This window comes from Diplotaxodon limnothrissa, linkage group LG4, assembly GCF_057381915.1.
Source record: "Diplotaxodon limnothrissa isolate DT_005_m linkage group LG4, D_limnothrissa_male_GT1.1, whole genome shotgun sequence".
In the NCBI taxonomy this organism is placed as follows: domain Eukaryota; kingdom Metazoa; phylum Chordata; class Actinopteri; order Cichliformes; family Cichlidae; genus Diplotaxodon; species Diplotaxodon limnothrissa.
Window position 1 is genome coordinate 16,521,176 of NC_140599.1, and position 18,235 is coordinate 16,539,410.

The following is an 18,235-nucleotide window of genomic DNA, read 5'->3' on the forward strand; positions in this document are numbered from 1 at the left end:
ATGACAAAACATCACATCCTATTAATCAAAGTGAGTGAGAAAAAGAGTAAAAGAAAAAGACGAAGGAAAAGAGAGGGAAGGATTGGCATTAGCTTTCATTGTGTGCATGTTACTCAACATTTAGGGATGTCGTGAGGACAAAAAGGTTCCCACATACCATTTATGGTCAAGACTTGGTGTTTTGGTTAAGATAAGGGCAATGTTAGCTTTCGGCATGTAGCTGCTCAGTGCACTGCTTGTCTGAGTGACAAAAGCAAGTTTGCGTTGAAGTCCAGGTTGCATTCAAGCAGGCCGTCCCAGAGTGTTTGTCTCTCCAGCACTTTGTGTTAAATGATTTATATGCAGACAGGCAGTTTGGTTGTCTCTCTCCATTGTTTCTCATTAGGCTTACTGACTTCCACCCTCCTCTCTCTGCTTCTGTCTTCCCATTGTCAATCTCTCTGGTGAACCAAATGTTTGATTTTCACTTTTGGGATTCACATATTCAATTTTGTATTTGTAAGTATGTGTAGGTGTGATTTAAACTACCTCTTATTGCTGCCAATACACCGTACATGTGTTTGCAGTTCTAAAATAAGGATCCTTAAAAAAGTAACATCTTTAATTACACCCAAAATTAAGTATGCTTTCCAAGTCATGTCCCCCCAACCAACCAGCCGACAAGGCAGAGCAAAAAATACTGCTGATTACAACAAAAGTGCAAGAGTCCAAAAAAAGGGTTATTTTGGAGAGCTGAAACAGCCTTTTACCTCATCTTAACACTGTAACCCTCACCTAACACAACAGGTTAAGACATTTGAAAAACACATTCTTAACAAAGACTTGCTATTTTAGTTTTTTGTTAGCAGTGTGGCTACAATGAGACCTCTATGTGAACTGGAGGACATAAAAGGAAAGAGAGCTAAAGAAAGGAGGGCAGTGTATCATCAGTGAAAAGTGCTCTTTTCAAGCAGCTCCTGTTATTTTTAGTCTGGCCTGATGTGAAAGACGAACTCTTGGACATAACCACACTGGATTTTTTTTTAAAAAAGAAGAAAAAAAAACAACCCATATGAGAAGTACATCTGTATCAAATGACAGAAAGAGAAACAAATAGGCAGCAAAGAGATGGCTGTCCAGTATCTACAAAATTAAGCTGGTGTTTTTAGCTATCAGCTAACAGTAGCAGTCTGGAGGAAAGCTAGTAAAGAGTTATGATTCTGCAATGATTATCGGCTTACAAAATGTTCATGTTCACAAAGAAAGCGTGTTGCAGCTACTAAAAATGGCCATCCAGGAGTCCGAATTAAGCTATTATTATTATTATTATTAGATTGACTTAATAAATCACATTTTTGAGATAATTACCTGAAAGTTTAAAAATTTAGCCCCAAATTTTGACTTTCGACTGACAAAAAGTAACTTTGTTTTTTGTTTGTGGAAAAAAGCTCCATATTCCCTGGACCACATTGACACTGTATAAACAGTAAGTACAATTTCCTGCTTTTCTCTGTATGTCTCAGTGCAGAACTCAGACAGACACTCCTGAAAAATCCCAGTGGGTTTCCCAAAAGGCAATTAATAAAATATCATACCAAACAGCATATGTCAGCGAATGTAGGAAACTTCAATCAGCCTGTCCTACAAAAGTATGAAAAATTTAAAGCACTTCCACACTCTATTTCTTATATTTTAATAACCTTTTAAATGATGTAGGTAATCATTTTTATTTGCTTGTTATTAGAATTTTCCTTTAGGTACCACAATGGTAACTGTCTGCAAAAACACAATTTAAAGCTTCGGCTATAAGACTATTTAAAAATGTACTTTTTTATCAATTATCAACCTCTGTCATTAAAGAAACACAAAAGCCAATAAAGCTCATTAAATTTGACTAAAATTTGAACGAATTAAGTGTTCTGCAAAAACAAAACCAATGGTGCAACTATCTCATATTGCACTGTTAAAAAATTCCTTCCAATAATCTTCATCGCACCAGCCTCAGCCACCCAGTATCTATGGTCTTTACAGCATCTGTTACACTTTTAATACCACAGAAAAACAAATACACTGTTTCCTGAATTTTCCTGTTGAATTGATACCAAAGTATTAGTCATGTCTTAATAAAAGCTTTTTAAGAATGCCCCCCCCCCCCCCCCCCCCCCCCCCACACACACACACACACACTCCACAAAAAGGCCAAATTTGCCCATCTTTAATGGTCAGTCATTGTTGTCTCCAGTTCCAAAGCATTATCCATGTCTAGCATCAAATACAAAACTATAATATGATTTAAAAAATGCCCTTTAGTGTACTGGCATGAACACAGAGCACAAGCACACCATTGCCTTACAGCATATACAGACCCTGAAAAAATTTATTGTTTCTATTAATACTATTAAAAATCTGATAAATGCATTTGTATATAAATAAAGCTTTTGGATGTTGAATATTTCACCATTTGTGCAAGGAAATTAAGGAACCATCATTAGAAAAATAGGTGTAAACATATATAATAAACATAAGCACGACTGATAATGGCACCTACAGCGTATGCAGAATGTTTGAAGAAAATCTTCAATGGCACTGGATGCCCAGGCAACGTGTCAGGTTACAGAGTTCTGAATACTGAGTTTTACACATTATATATAGCAACAAAATATTAAGAGGCCACCAGAAATTCTTAAATCTCCCTCACGCCCACATTAAGATTATTAAAAGGCATAATTTGTGTTCCATTTCATGAGAACAGTGTTGCTATAGATAGAATATACTGCATATAGACTTCTCTATTTACAAAAAAACAACAAAAAAACAATTGACGATGATGATGCAATGGCACCATATGGTGTACATGCAGTGTCTACTTGTAAAGCTGCGTCAGTGTGTATGTGTTTGTCTGCACATGTTAAAAAATTTGTGTGTAATGCATAGATGTAGATTACCTAAGCTGACCCAGCACGACACATTACTTAAACAGAAAAAAATGAATTACATGAAAATGCATTTGCAGGGTTTACAGAATCTCATTGGGTGACACCTGACACCCTTGGACAAGGTCATTCCTATTAGATGACCCTTTTAGTTTCAGCTTCCCTCTGCTATATGCTCTAACATGCATTGTGCAGTAATTTCAGGTACAGACATTATTGCGACAGAATAATTCATAATACTTGTTCAAATACAGGATTGTTTATTGATGAATACGACTAAAATGTAATTTAATTACTATTGTTTCAGCTCTTAACTGTTATGACACACCAGAAAGAGCCTCCACAAGATAACATTTAAGTCTTTGACACTGAATTGTTGCCAGCTCAGTTTTAACGGTTACCTTTGTTCTGGTACCAACTTTTTACACTAACTTTTTATTCTAACTAGCCTTACTCACTTCTAGCTAGCTGACTCACTGTGACTGCACACATTACCTTGTTAAAACTGCAGACATTGTGCTGCCAAAGATACTCAATGATACCAATTATTTTCAAAAATGGTTATAAGCGTGTGTATGATGTCAATCAGCCCCTAAAAGTCTAAGCAAAGTGTGTGTGGGGTTTGCCATTACTGGAAATAACTATTCACTGTTAAGTAGCTCACACTTTCCTATCAACATATAACCCACAGCAGTCATTTAATTAGCAACCAAAGAGTTCCTGTGTCCTGTGACTCCTAAGTTCCGACACTTGCCCAGTGGAACCAACCTATGGACTGAAGTCTGGAGCTCTGAAAGATGACACATTTTTTACATAAATTTGGTAGAAAGAATTTTGTCACTTGTGATTTGTTTGTTTGATAGTAATTGACATTATTTGTAAAATATAGTTAATGCTAAAATGTATATCTCTAAATGCATTTATTGTTTAGAAAATTAGTTTAATTTATAGATTGGTGACGAATTAAAGGGAAACTGTAGAACAGTGAGGGGATCTGGTAAGACTGGTATGTTACGGGAGGCTTTTTCTGGCTTGTTTGAGACCTCCCTTAGAGGGAGATCACTGCAAATCACTCTGAAGTTGTGAGTGATCACCGTTGTCCTGGGATGAAATATTTCTATCCTGTTGGGTGTGATCTCTTCCAGGATGACAATGCCCCTATCCATAGGGTCCGTGAGGGGTCGTTGAATTTATGACTATAAATGATGTGAATCATATGCTATGACCTTCACACTTCACATATTTCAAATTGAACACTTACGGACCGACATATTAGATATCCCTCTTTTCAGCATATCATCAAAGCGCCAATTATTTTTCAGATAAATATTGTTGTAACAAAAGGGAAAAAGCTAGGATTAAATCGCATCTGAGCACTACTTCTAAACTATTCACAGTTTGTTTGTTTTTTATAAAAATGAAATGACGCAGTATTGAGACTGCACCCCATGATGCTATTTCTATTTAAATGACCAAATATTAGCCTAGTGTATGTAAATGTGCACGTGAGAGCACAGTTATTTATGTGGCACTCCCACGGGCTCAGTTCACAACTAAATAAAGCCGCAGGTCACGGTTCGACCTGTTAGTGAGTCCACTGAGACTCACACATCTGGTGAATCAAAAAGCTGTTTCAGTCTGCACTCAGAAAAAAAACAGTCAGTTAAATCTACCAAATAACTCAGCATGCAACACTTGCATGTATTGCAGGTTCAAATCCATCAATTACATTTCATGAGCAGCATTCACTGTTGTTTTATGTAGTAGATTTAATTTAATGTTGTGTATGTATTGAGCAACCTTATGCCCAGGTAAAGCTCTGTAATTTAAAATGTTTGCAGACAGAAGGGGAAACAGGAGCTTCCAGAGAAAACAGGTAATAGTTACACCTCATAATTAACAATAAGTAAGTAATTATCGGGAGGTAAACCAACACCCCAATGCTGCCGTAACAAAAACAAAACCATTTAAAAAGTGCTTGACTGATTTATTGGGCTGCCTGTCTTAAAAACCACATCTGTTTTAGAAGTAGGTGAAAAAAAAGTCTAAAAGCTGTATTGTTAGTTATTAGGCAAACAAAAAAGTGCCTTTATATTTATACACAAATTTGAGCCGCCACACTGGACTTCTTATGAAAGTCAGAAATTAATCATGTATAATAAAACTTTTTTTGGTTGTTGTTCAGAAAGGTAGGTAACTGTAGTTTGGCATCTTAATAAAAAAAAATGTGTGTTTCACTATTTCTTCTGCTTTTCTATAAAACAACGCATTTGAAAATTCACAGGCAACAACAATAATTATATTTTAGCAATAAAAATATGATTTGGATTAAATAGTTTACGCATACTGATGGATTAACATTAGAGAGACATTAAAAAATATTTAGTTAATTTAATTTATGGAAGCTGTGGCACCAACCTTACACTGGGTGGTGGTTTTGCATGTGACATCATCATGTCTCTCAACCCCTTCCCTTTTTTTTATAAGAAAAAGCTAGCTTTTTGTTAAAAACTCAAATATAGCTCAAATTTTAAAACAACAAGAAAAATGCACAAAATGCAAATGAATCACACAAGACACAAAATGTGGACAAAGACATGCAAAATGATTCTAAATGGTTTCAAAGAGATCCAACGTGACCACAAAGGAATGCAAAACAACTACAGAGGGAGGCAAAAACTTCAACCATGGCACACAGAATTACATAAAACTGAGAAAAATCAGCTTCTATCATTGGCTGTACAGCTATTTACATAATTAGGATTGGGGTGTCCTTGTGGCCTAAGAGCGTATGTATGTGTATGTGGTTTTGCATGTGACAGTGAATACCACTCTTCTCATTTGGTCTATCTCTACAGTCTGCTACAAAGTCTGATGAAGGAATAAAAGACAAGAAATATTAGATCAAATAAGCAAAAAGTGAACAATGCCCTGTCTTCATTAGCGTTATCTTTGCAGGCACTACCAAATATGCTCGGAAGAAAAAAATCCAAACAAACTGAAAAGAAAAGAAACTATATTTTATTTCATAATGTGAAGCTATCTGGTAACGGATACGACAGTTTGCAAAGTGACTTCTTCAGACAATTTGCTATAATAGGAAAAGCACAAGTGGTTGTTAATAAAAACAATTCATGCTCTCAGTAAGCAAGTTGACTGTATGTTTAACTGTTGATTCGGTGGTAATGTATACATACACATATAACCTCAAAATCCCTGCACACTCTTGCGTTTGCTCAGCAACACATCTGTCATTTAGTCACTAAGACATGATTCAGAGGCGCTCTAAGTATCTATGCACGGGAACAACCCAATTAGTGTGTGTAGTTATGTCATGGCTCAAGCATCAGCATAGATCAATATAATCATTACTCCAATTTTCCCTCTTGTCATTAACAGTTGCACAGAAACTCACTTCCACATTTGCATGCATTCATGCCTGCATACACAAATCCTGGAAATGAAAATACCGAAATCACTTTTCATTTTCTCTCCCTAGGAAACCTGCTGGTTTCAGAAATGTGAAAATGCAGGGGATTGCTGGAAATGCAACACTGTCACACTTAGTGGTTGGAGTAGGCCTACACAAGCACACACACACGCACGCACACAGTGTGAAATGATGACACATTCATTCAGTGACACCTGCATCTTCTGTGATTAAGATGAGCATCCACAAAATTTGCAAGTTTCTATATTCACACTGGCATACTTGAGTTATTACCCCCCGCCACCACCACTACCACCCCCCCCCCCCCCCCCCCCCCCCTCTCTCTCCCTCTGTCTCTCTGCCACACACACACATACACATCATATAGGACACCTGCATCGTGCTGATATGGGAACTTGTGTGCGTTGCCACAAGAACACACGTACACACACACCTCCTCTGCTCCTTCCTGCTGTTTCTGTATACCCTGGCTGGGCATTGTGACTATACTGCACATGCTGACATCAGCAACCAGATGCGCCCCCTATACCTCCACCACAAACTCAAACCACACACACACACACACACACACACCACTTAGGAAGCGTATATCAAACAAGTCTCGCGGGATTGCGATGTGAAAATGCAAACAAATGTGATTAATGGTGATCAGAATGGTCCACTGTTACAGAACCACCCTCGTTAATTGACTATTAATTAAACACCCAGCAACTCCTCTGTCACCTACTGTAGCCTATACCTCATTCGTGACTTGCACGGATGGATCTGCTTGTTTGATACTGGGACATAACGTAAAGTCTGCAGCTCATTTAACGGGGAAAAAGTGAAACATTATTAAAAACAGCTGTCTGCACACAGGCCTACCTGTAGGTAAGGCCTATAAAGGCGTTTACCCACTGCACACATGGTAAAGGATATGGCCATTCGGTGATCTTTTTGGCGTATTTTCTCACGAAGTTGTCCTCGCTGAAAATGAACAGCGAACGGTTGACAGTGAAGCAGTTCTGGCGTACGGGGATGGGGTTATACAGTGCCATTGTCCGGGCTCTCTGCGCCATAGACTGCTTGTACATTCTCTGGGCCCCGGGCCCTCCAGGTGGGCCGTGGCCATGCCCGTGACCATGCCCATGACCGTGTCCGTGGCCGTGTCCATGGGGTCCTCCTTGCCTGCTACCACCCCGGCCTCCCGGGCCTCCTCCGCCAGGTCCTCCGCCATACCTGGCTGGTACCTCGTCTCCGAACCGCGCCATTCTCTGGACACCAAAAGCCAATCTTCACGAAGCAGCGGAGAAGGAGACCAATGCTCAGCTGTGCAACCACACAACATTACATCCCATCTGGATCAGAACGTCTCATATGCACAACGGGTTGTCTTGTAAGCTTATGCTGAACACCTGCACCCGGCGAGCAGTTTTGCAGCGCTTGGTTTTAGCAGACGAGGACGCCCATGTACTGTCTCCTTTTCTGTGCGTCTCTGCCAACGGCCAATTGTGGGTGTGAGGAAATTAAATGTGTGGTCGGTTGGCTGACTGGTTGCACTGTAGGGTAGTGCTGTGGGGTTTCTCAGTCTTTGTCCACTCTTATGTCCATATAAAGCAGGGTTCGCTCCCAACATGAAATCATGGTGAGACTGTAGCGAGTTAACATGAATGTTTCATGTTGCCTACGGTACAAGCCTGCCTCAGAGCGCACCCGAGCTTCCTGCACCTTGCTGGACGTTTCATGTCTTTGCTCTGACAACGTTAACGCCCGAGTATAACACAGGCCTCGATAAATAAGATTGTTAAAATAAAAATAAATAAATAATAAAACAGCTTACAGCTATCCACGACAGTCACTGGCGTTCAGGTCGGCATTTTGGAAACAGTCGCGTTTCCACAGACTTAAAGGCATTGAAATGGAAAAGCTACTATTATTTATTTATTTCTGAAACATCCGCAATGTTTGGTACAGTGTGTGGTAATAACGTGGCTCCAGCCACCTTACAGTTGTTTTACCAGTACACTCCACAAACCTTTGGACCGGAAAAATGTGACATTTGCTATTCACGAGCCTTATTTCAGAATGTGAAATTTCAGAAGGCAGCAATGAGACAGAACAAATACCGTTTTCCGTGAATCATCGGTGTCAATGCTGTCTTAGGTGGAATAATTTTCTCAAACGATTTCATCAGCACCCATCATCTTCTATCCCTCACCTGCGTGGCCATCCAGAAGCCGAGCAAGGGACACGCGAGCGACGGCGTCAAAGACAAGGGTAAGACGGTCGCTTCTCCGCCGCTTTACACCCTCTCATGATCTTGGTTTGGCCATTCTAGGTGTAGCAGTACGAAAGTCCATCACCATTCCCGCCTTTAAAGAAAAAAGTCTACCTTCGTCCGCACCGATGAGCTCAAATGTCCTGGCAGAGCGTCCTTCGTACCTCTCGCTCTCTCCCTCTCTCTCTCTCTCATTGGAGTAGTCCGTTCCTCAAGGCCTCTTCTCTTCTCTGCTCGTCCGGCAGCCCCCAAGGGGAGGGAGAGAGGGACGAACGGACAGGATGGATCGATGGATCGGTGAATGGATGGTGACAGGATGAAAGGGAGGGGACTGACTGTTTCCCTGGGATTCGGGCCCGAGTCTGTCTATAAATGAAATAAATCGCTCCTCGCGGTGTCTCTCAGCTTGTGTGAACTAGAATGGGAGTCTGCTCAGTTCTGCAGCCAGAGCACATGACGCACGCAGCGCGTCCAACTTCCAGACCTGTGTCAGGGATGGAGGCATCGCCTACTCGCCTGTTTCTTTTAAGGTGATTCGGGCTACATAGCCCTGTCCGGCTGAACTGAAACACAGATATCCCGCTGTTGTCAAACTGAGGCGGACACTCTTGTCTGTCTTCTTCAAAATAAGTATTGCAGGGACTTTTTTATTAGGAGCGTGTGTGCGGCGGAGGGGAACTGTGCGCGCGCAAATGTACGTATGGCGACGGGGTGGGAAGGATGCTGGGGGGGGGGGGGGCATTATGCAGCTCTTGCAAAGATACAGCTGCAACCCAAGCTGACAATGACTGCGCGCACACGGGCTCGTCAGTAAAGGCGCGTCAATGTGTGTACGCGCGATCCTGCGTGTGTTTGTTAGGGAAGGTGGTGTGTGCGTGTGTGTGCGCGCGCGCGGGAGGGGGGGGGCAGGCTATTCTTAGCAACAGACATTTGGAAATTAATGGACGAAGAGAGCACTCCTCACTCCCTCCCTTCCTCCCTGAAACTGAGTCTAGGATCTTCTTTCCTGCCCTCATCGCTCCCTCACTCTCCTCTCCTCGAGGCTTTCATCATCGCTCCACCGAAAACACCGGTGCCTGCTGAAGGTGTGACCATATGGTCTGCGCTAAGGCCCAAGCAAAACAGCAAATATTTTCAGTGACAACACAGAGGGGAGACAGGGGAGGTGGATGGACGGCGCCGAGAGATGATGTGATTTATTTCATAGTGACAACATTTCTGCACACACCACCATTCCACCTTAAAGCATTTCTTTCTTTTTTTCTTTTTCTTTTGTTTTGTTTTGTTTTTTTTTTTACCTAAAACACATCGTTTTGAAAGCAAACCTCCAAGTGGACGCGGGAGAACGGTGGCAAAGAGCTGTTGTCATATGTAATCACCCAATATACACCTTCAGCAAAATGCTGGTGCCACATTATATTAAGCCCCTAAGAAGAAGAGAGAAAGCCCAAAGTCTGGTCCAGGACAACATCCCCTTGTATGTGAGCTAATTGATTGACTCCACACATAGCCGTGTCAGTGAATGGGAAATCATCTAGCATATAGAGATTTAAGGGTGCCTGGCAAATCTAACAAATCGAATCAGCAGAGGCGTGCGGCACGTGTGAAAGCCAGTCGATACTTTGCCACCTTAAACGCCTCAAATATGTCAGAAGGGGATCGTTTTGCTCTGTGTGCACTTAAGCAAAGAATTCGGCCATGAGAGATACTGACCCCTCCTCAAGGGCATGCAGGATACAAAATTTAAATGCTGATCAGAAGCATCGATATTCTGGTAGATACATTTTTTTTTTACTGTTCTTTTGTTTTGTTGGTATTTTACTTTGATACAACTTTGGCAATACAATTGTATTTCAATACAATTTCAATTCGACTAAGAAAAACCTGATGACTGCTATCCTTGGCATCACTTCAGGACAATGGACAGCACCACGGACAGCACCACAATTCAGCACCGTGGAGAACAACGTGAAATCAGAAACAAAGCCCCAGTGTTACAAACCTGCACGATTGCGCAAGTTCATTGTAGGTCTGACTCACAGGGAGATGCCACTTCAGACAACATGGTTCATGTTTGTGTGCGTATATACAAATTGCAATCCATTACCTTCATTTATTTAGCCACAATCCATTACATACCCATTTTCTAGCAATTGAAGCTGTTTCGGGCTATTTTTCTACTACCTTACACCATAGTCTTAGTGATTATACTCAGCTAACTGCAGTTCAGCATAATTCTTCAATTAACTTCTTGTTTTTTTGTTGCTTTGTTTGCTTGTTTCTACCATTTTCTTTCTGTCTGTTGCAGTATCCTTTTGTGGGGGGAGGTATTTACTTTACTTTATGAGGTTATTCATGATAGTTATGATTTAGGCGATTGGGAGTAAAGTGATTTTCACAAATACACAAAGATAAAGATCTATGTGAAACACCTTTGTTGTATCATGAAGGAAGTGCTGAAACATTATCATAGCAGAAGAAGAAAAGTTAATTGTAGTACTTCCAAATTTATAATTTCTCAAATTTTACTATTTCATTTTTTCTAGAATTAGGCCATTTGTGTGTATTTGAGTCCGACCTCAAATACACACAGGTTCATATTTTTACTTAAAATATATGTAAGTAGTACAGGAGAGTGACAGTTTCAAAGGAAAAAAATATGTTGTAATTCTCTATTTTGCATCAATTTTTTTTTATTATTAATGATTAGCTCTAGTGTATTTTAAAAGAAAAGACAAACAAATCATCTTTGGATTCTTTTAAAAGTAACCAGATAAAATAATACAGCAAAGTTTTTCTTTTTTTTAACGCCAAGCACTCCAGTAGCCATGTGCAGGGGCACTGAGTTGTGGGCTTTCTTGTAGTCACTCTGGGCAGTGCCCAAGTTGGTCTGCCTGATACTGCCTTAGAGTCTGTCAGCCAGGAGCTGGTGCTTTGGCCTTTTGGTGTTACTTGCAATGCCCTTCTGAGCTGTGCTCATGTATTACTCATGTGCCTACTCATCTTGGTTGCTACGATGCCTGAGAAGAGCTTCAATGTAGTGGAGAGGTTGGTAATGGCCAAGTAGTTGTTGGGATCCTTCATGATCAGAACTGTTCTGCTCTGTGTGGATGAGAACCTGCTGTTAGCAGACCATATATTTGTGCTCAGTGATCATGGAGATCTGTTAGCTTCTTCAGCCAGTAGGTACGGATCATGTCAGGTCCTTTCTTTATTCTGGAGACTTGTTGTTGGAGGTTGCTGTGGTCTGCTCTTAGGGGCGCCAACCACTTGTTGTGTGACACCTCCTTCTCACAGATGTTTTTCCAGTATTTGTCATTTTTAGCTCTTGTTGGGTCTGCCTTGGTGCTATTCTACCCTTTTACCTGAGAGCACACCCTCAATGGATTTTTGAAGAGCGTTTATTCTCTTGGCCTCTGCTTGTCTGGTATATCTCTTCAGTCTAGTGCCCAGAGCTATGCCTCAGCCTCTGCTATGAACATCTTGTTGTACTTTTTTTTTCATTCTGCACCTGTCCATCATGATGCCCTTCTGCACCTCACTTAATTGACTAACATCCTCCCGCACATGTTCTTCATGCTGAACTTCCTCTATCTGAATCCTTGATCTCACTGGGTCAGCTCACTTAGTTGCATTCCATCAATTTGATCTTCTCAGTTCTTGTACATATGTGCCCACTTCTCATCAATGTGTCCCAGTTTCTCAACACCTAACACGGAACCTGTTAAGCCAGGCAATGTCCCTTGAGTACCCCTTGCCCAAGGTAGGCTGGGGTAGCATGCAGGGCCTAGCTTGGGGATCCTTAGTGAATGAATCCCTGGCCAAGATTCAAAACCACAAACCTATTGTTCTAAATAAACACAAGAAAGTGAGTTTGGCAAAGACGTTACGCCTTATATCTTGTGACAAAATGCAGAGTTGGGATTAGTTAACACAATGATGTATTCATTATTCATTATTAACCTAATAAGATAATTATACTCTGTGTCGGCTGTTACGTTTCCTTCTTGTGAGTTATGTGCGTTAGCATTTAAATAACGTTACTAATGATTGTCATTTGAATCTTGTTTTTGAAACATTGTCTTTCCAAAACCTCTAGACTGTTACATGCTGTGTGTGTTTGTTCATAAATGTGTGTATTTACACTTGTGTGTGTTGATCTGTGAAATTATCTATTGCTGTTCAGTGCCAGAGGCTTTAAGGAGCAGCTCCTTCTGTCCAAACCTGTTATTCCACACAGCCGGCATAAGAAGCACTGCGGAGCAACAACACCAAGGCCACCCATGCACAAAACATTGTTACCTCACCAGAGCACATGAACTGTCTCTATAAAAAAGACTGCGGTAAATGATAAACAGGCTGTATTTATTGTGATTTTACTTCTATGACTGAAACCACACGTTTTTCCTTACCTCTCTCATTTAGTGGAAGAAAGATGTTTTGGGCAACCCAGACTTTAGTTCATATGATGTTCACAGTAATAATTAATTTCATAAGAAGGTGCAATGGTAAAGATGCTGACATTGTTCATATCTGTCATAGGGGCATTGTTTTTTAATCCATCAAGTTAAATATCACAACTATCCCGCATACTTTTCCTGTTAAGTGCTTGTAATTGTCAGTGCAGTATGCTGACTGCTTTTTTAGAACTTCAGGTAGTGTTTTAAATTCAGTTTGGGGTCAAAAATCTGTGCAAAAGTCTCAACATATGCCTCATTTCTTTTAATACTGTCTTGAATTTGTCTTGGTCTGCAGCAATAGTTCTCCAGGTTTTGTTATGATCAAAGTTTTTCTTTGGACAATGGCTGCTTTTTACTTATTGTCAGTCCAATCCTTGTACCGCACCATTTTAGAGGAATTTTTATTGTTGTTGTTTGTTTTCTGTGAACACTGACCCCAGAATTATCCAAGCATCAAAATGTCACCTCAACTCAAGGGATGAACAAATTTTAAATTGCATCTTTTTAGACTCTTTGTTATTAGCAGCCTCTTGCAAAAGCACAAAAGAAGAAAAAAATTGCAAAGCAGGAGGTGTTGGAATTACAGAAACAATGTTTTTACTTGTTATACTTTATTTTCATGTATGTTTGTGCATATACAAATTACACAGCACTGTAGAATATACACAAATACGGACAACACGGACATCTTTGAAAAAAAAATAATGTTTCTGCATAACTGGCTAGAGAACCAAATTAAGTTTGACTTTAGTCAAAGAAGGAAGATGAATAATCAGGACAGAATTACTCGTCAACCTGTTAAAAAATGATGGAATCATGGATGTAAATGCAACACACACAAAAGCTAGTCTATCCCATCCGTAGAGATTGAACATGTCTGAATAGTTCTCTGTTGTTTTTCTTCCTCTGTCAGATGTTCAAATAGCGGGTAGCTGTGAGGCTGCAGCTCAGAGGCGAGGACCTAAAAAGGAGTGTCGTGACTCAATGATTCATAAGACTGAATAATTCAATCGCTGGATGCATGTAGAGCACTCCGCCCCTGCTGAACCCGGCACTCCACAGACCAGTCGCAGATTTTCATGTAAACCTCTGTAACACTGGCTCACATTATATACAGCAAACAAAAAACGACAGATTGCTCTAAGGGTCAAACGTGTTATTTTCCTGTTGTTACAGCATCATCATCTTTACATAACCTGAATTCTGAGGTATTTGAGTACTCAGGTGTTCAGCCTCAGAAAACTGTGTGTGTGTGTGTGTGTGTGGGGGGGGGGGGGGCTGATTCAACAGAAGGCATAGTGATGCCTCCAGGAGAATCTGACCCATGATAATTCAGTGAATCACAGAGCCTTTAAATGAGTCCACCAACTGGGAATTGAAATATGAACCCACTCTTCATAACGCTTGTCATGGCTGGATGAATGTAATGCTGGGGGCAGCAACATGGCATCCAACAACGAAGTGGGAATCACATCAGTTGTATGAGGAGGAGATATGTGTGTTATTGTGGATGTTCACTGACTGAGACCAATACTATAGGCTCACAGAAGGAGCTCAAATTAACCTTTTTTATGCAGGGGATTCATGCGGATGTTTGGAATCACGTGCACACATATCTGTCTCTGTAGGAGGAAGGATGGTGGACTAAAGTTTATCAGTGCTAGAAGAAGCTCACGTTTTACATTTTTAAACATCCAGAATTATTAAGGTAGTTATAAGTAGAGTAAAGCAGGTGGTCCTCTACATGGAAACATCTTTTTCACTTTATCTTTGCATATTTAAATCACAATTTAACTTCAATGTAAAAGCAATGTACTTCTTGTGGGGGTAAAGGAAATACCTCACTTTCCTTCTATAAGAGTTTGCCTGGATACAAACCAAAAGAGGGAGCAGGAGAGTGGACGTGCTAACCTTAGTGGTAAGTAGGCCAAGTAAGCATTTTTTTTTCTCCTTGGGATTCTCCAGTGAGGATGAAGTCATCATCTCCTCTATGAACTCCCTCCTTTCTCCTGTTTTTTTTTTTTTTCACATTCTTCATTTTTACAGCTTTCAAAATTTCGCACAGATTCAGAGTCACTCAGTGGATTAATGAAATTGTATAAACTCTTTTTATACATTTTTATTACTTTCTATGTTAGCTTTTTTTTTTCTTAATCCAGTTTCTGCATAAGTTGTCATGAAAATCCTGTGCAGCAGGTTAAGAGATTTAAAGCCTGGCAATTACAAAAAAAGATCTTTGTGTATATTTTGTCAAACACTATTGATACAGTTAGTGATGAACAAATTGGGAAAAACACCACCTCCTGTGTGGAGGCTTAAACATTTTTACTAGTTGAAATGTGCTGATTAAGCTGATTCAGTTTGTAATCATGGGCATTCAGTTCCCTCCAGTGTTCACATGGATAAATTGCAGCATATGGTTCCCTGTATTTATTAAACCTGTAAGAGAGTTTGCTCTCACTGAGCCTTAACTGTGGCTGGAATTAATGTACATGAAGGCGTGTTAGACATATGGGTCACATATATATGAGACCAGACCACAGGATCTGATACTGTTGACCATACTATTTTCCCTCCACAGACTTAGAAATCTGTTTATCCCAGGTTAAAGGACATACAGTGATGTGTAAAGTGTTTTCCATCTTCCTGATTTAATTTTTTTTGTATGTTTCTCACACTTAAATGTTTCAGATCATCAAACAAATTTAAATATTAAATATTAAAGATAACACAATAAACACCAAACTTCAGTTTCGTAATAAAGGTGTTTATTAATAAGGGGAAAAAATCCAAACACTCATGGTACCATAGCAGTTCGCCATTAAAATAAATAAATAAATAAAATATTTAAAAAGAAATCTGTATAGAATATCTTTTGTATAATGTTTTATAGGGTTTTTTGTAACTCTAATTTGTAATACTATTTTTTGTAAATTTATTTTCATTCTTATCCTTTTATATGGTTTGCATGGTACGGGTGGCATTATCTTTGAGATGACGGAGGTCAAACATTTTGTTTTTCCGGCGTTTTACTGAAAAAGAAAAGACTTCGAGCCCCACAATGCTTTGCGTTTCCAACATGGCGCCTCCCATATCTGCTTGACTTATGTCAACAAGACCGAAACGCCGCTGAAGGTAAACGGGGGCTTTATAAGGACACTAACTAATAATACATCGACAGGGACGATGAAAGTGTTGTTGGCTGTGTTAAAGCAAATCCACAAGCCAGCTCTTTGCACCGGTAACCCGCGCTGTCTGAGCTCCGGGGCCACCAGTGGCCTGTTACCTCTCGGGGATGAAGCTCCAATGGTGGGCTCCAGCCCGGAGCTGGTGCAGAAGCTGCGCTCGCAGGTGGAGGTGAGGACGGACTTCATCACTGAGGCAGAAGAGGCTGCTTTTCTGCGGGAGCTGGACCCAGGCCTGAAGAAGAAACGCTACGAATTTGATCACTGGGACGATGTAAGTCAGGTTCATTGTTGACTGAAACTTTAGGAAAGTTGAATGTATTGAATATTTAAAAAGGTGTAGGTGAAGGTGGTTTACTGCACTGTGATTAGAAGTGATTCTGATAGTTTGTCTAACCCAACAACGTTTATGAGGCAGGATAAAATATTAGACACACTTCTGACAGTAATGCAGTCCAACACCCCCCCTATGACCTCAGTGATAAACAACATAAAGTACAGTAGTTCGTTTTTAACTGCATCACAGAGCTATAGCTGTATTCACACCTAACACTGTCACTGATCAGTGTAGTTGAACTGTTTTCTCTTCAGAGTAACACAGGCTGTGAGACCGACTTTGTTTTTCCTGCACATTTAGGCAATCCACGGGTACAGAGAGACTGAGCGTCTGAGGTGGGGCGCGGCATGTGAGGAGATCTTGAATCGGGTCCGATCTACAGCATTTCCTGAATGTAGCCAGCTCCTCGGCCCTGTGCACGTTATAGATTTGGACAAGACTGGCTACATCAAGCCCCACATCGACAGTGTCAAGGTGGGTTTGCCAGGATTTTTGCACAGTGGCTTTCTAAAAAAAAAAGTTGCACACATGGTGATCTTACTCTCTAACTTTTTCCAGTTCTGTGGAAGCACCATTGCAGGGTTGAGTCTGTTGTCTGACAGTATTATGCGCTTAGTGAAGGAGGACACACCCAGTGAATGGCTGGATCTGCTGCTTTCCCGACGCTCCCTCTACATACTGAGGTGCTGCATTTGCCTCATATCTGTCTTAATGTTTCCTAAATATGACGTGTTTGAGATTTTGATTAATACACAAGGCTGAATGGTTATAGTAAAGAAGCAGCTGTGGCAGTTTGCAATTAACAAAGGTTCACCCTGTCCTTTTTACACCTGTGCAGGGACCAGGCCAGATATAAGTTCACTCATGAGATCCTGAAAAATGAGGAGTCTGTGTTCAACGGGCAGAGAGTGCCTCGACAGCGACGCATTTCTGTCATCTGTCGTAACCTTCCAGGATAAGCTCCAGCTCTAATAACAGCAGCAGATCATCAAGTCCAACTTTGAGGTTTCTGCCAGTGATACTCATGGAGATATCAAGGCTAAGATCTTTCAAGTTTATTAGCGACTATAAATGTGTGTGTTTAGAATGTTTATTGGACGTGACGCTCTTCTGGTCATGCTGTTGAAAAAGACTATAAATTGATTCAATTTAAATGGCATTCTTCTAAATTTGCACTGGATCTTGCCGAAGACGTCGGATTTAAACGTATCTGAATGTTGTTTTCGGTTCACCTTTAAAATGTTGTTTCAGATTTGTGTATTTATACAATAATTTCATCACTTTGTTGCGCTTTTCTAATTCTGTATAATACAGTCTCTTTGTGAAACATTTCCAATGTACCTTAGCAAATAAAATTATGATCTTGAATGTTTAAAAACTTTTAACTGAACACTGTGTGAGAACTCAAAAAATGGTTTATTAATGAATATAATTAGGAACAAATTACACAAATACGCAGCTGGACAACACTTGGAGTGAAGTGCTGTGAAACAACAGCACTTTACTCCAATTCTTTAAGTACTGACATCACTACACTAACATCTAATGTTCTAATTGAAAACAGTGTGTCCTTCTGCTCAATGGTTTGCCTAAAAATGCACTTTAATGTTTATATTGTTTATAATTTCCCCTA

At 40.3% G+C, this 18,235-nt stretch overlaps 2 protein-coding genes across 2 annotated transcripts in view; one reads left to right on the plus strand and one right to left on the minus strand.

The window, feature by feature from the left end:
- cacna1aa (calcium channel, voltage-dependent, P/Q type, alpha 1A subunit, a) overlaps positions 1 to 7,613 on the minus strand; it is an 89,775-nt gene extending 82,162 nt beyond the window's left edge. Inside the window, exon 1 of the mRNA XM_085352311.1 lies at positions 7,282 to 7,613. Coding sequence (XP_085208437.1) covers positions 7,282 to 7,613 — 332 coding nt within the window. The remainder of the gene's footprint in view (positions 1 to 7,281) is intronic.
- Positions 7,614 to 16,160: 8,547 nt separating this feature from the next.
- alkbh7 (alkB homolog 7, RNA demethylase) lies at positions 16,161 to 17,887 on the plus strand. The gene is made up of 4 exons (XM_085352312.1): positions 16,161 to 16,539; positions 16,903 to 17,076; positions 17,161 to 17,285; positions 17,441 to 17,887. The coding sequence occupies exons 1-4, from the start codon at positions 16,267 to 16,269 to the stop codon at positions 17,559 to 17,561; spliced, it is 693 nt and encodes a 230-aa protein (XP_085208438.1). The 5' UTR covers positions 16,161 to 16,266; the 3' UTR covers positions 17,562 to 17,887.
- Positions 17,888 to 18,235: the final 348 nt, after the last annotated feature.

Bases quoted from the DNA above. Each gene is read 5' to 3' on its own strand.
- alkbh7 (XM_085352312.1), top strand. From the start codon at position 16,267: ATGAAAGTGTTGTTGGCTGTGTTAAAGCAAATCCACAAGCCAGCTCTT. The intron at 16,540-16,902 runs GTAAGTCAGGTT...CTGCACATTTAG, and splicing joins AATTTGATCACTGGGACGAT to GCAATCCACGGGTACAGAGA. The intron at 17,077-17,160 runs GTGGGTTTGCCA...AACTTTTTCCAG, and splicing joins CCCACATCGACAGTGTCAAG to TTCTGTGGAAGCACCATTGC.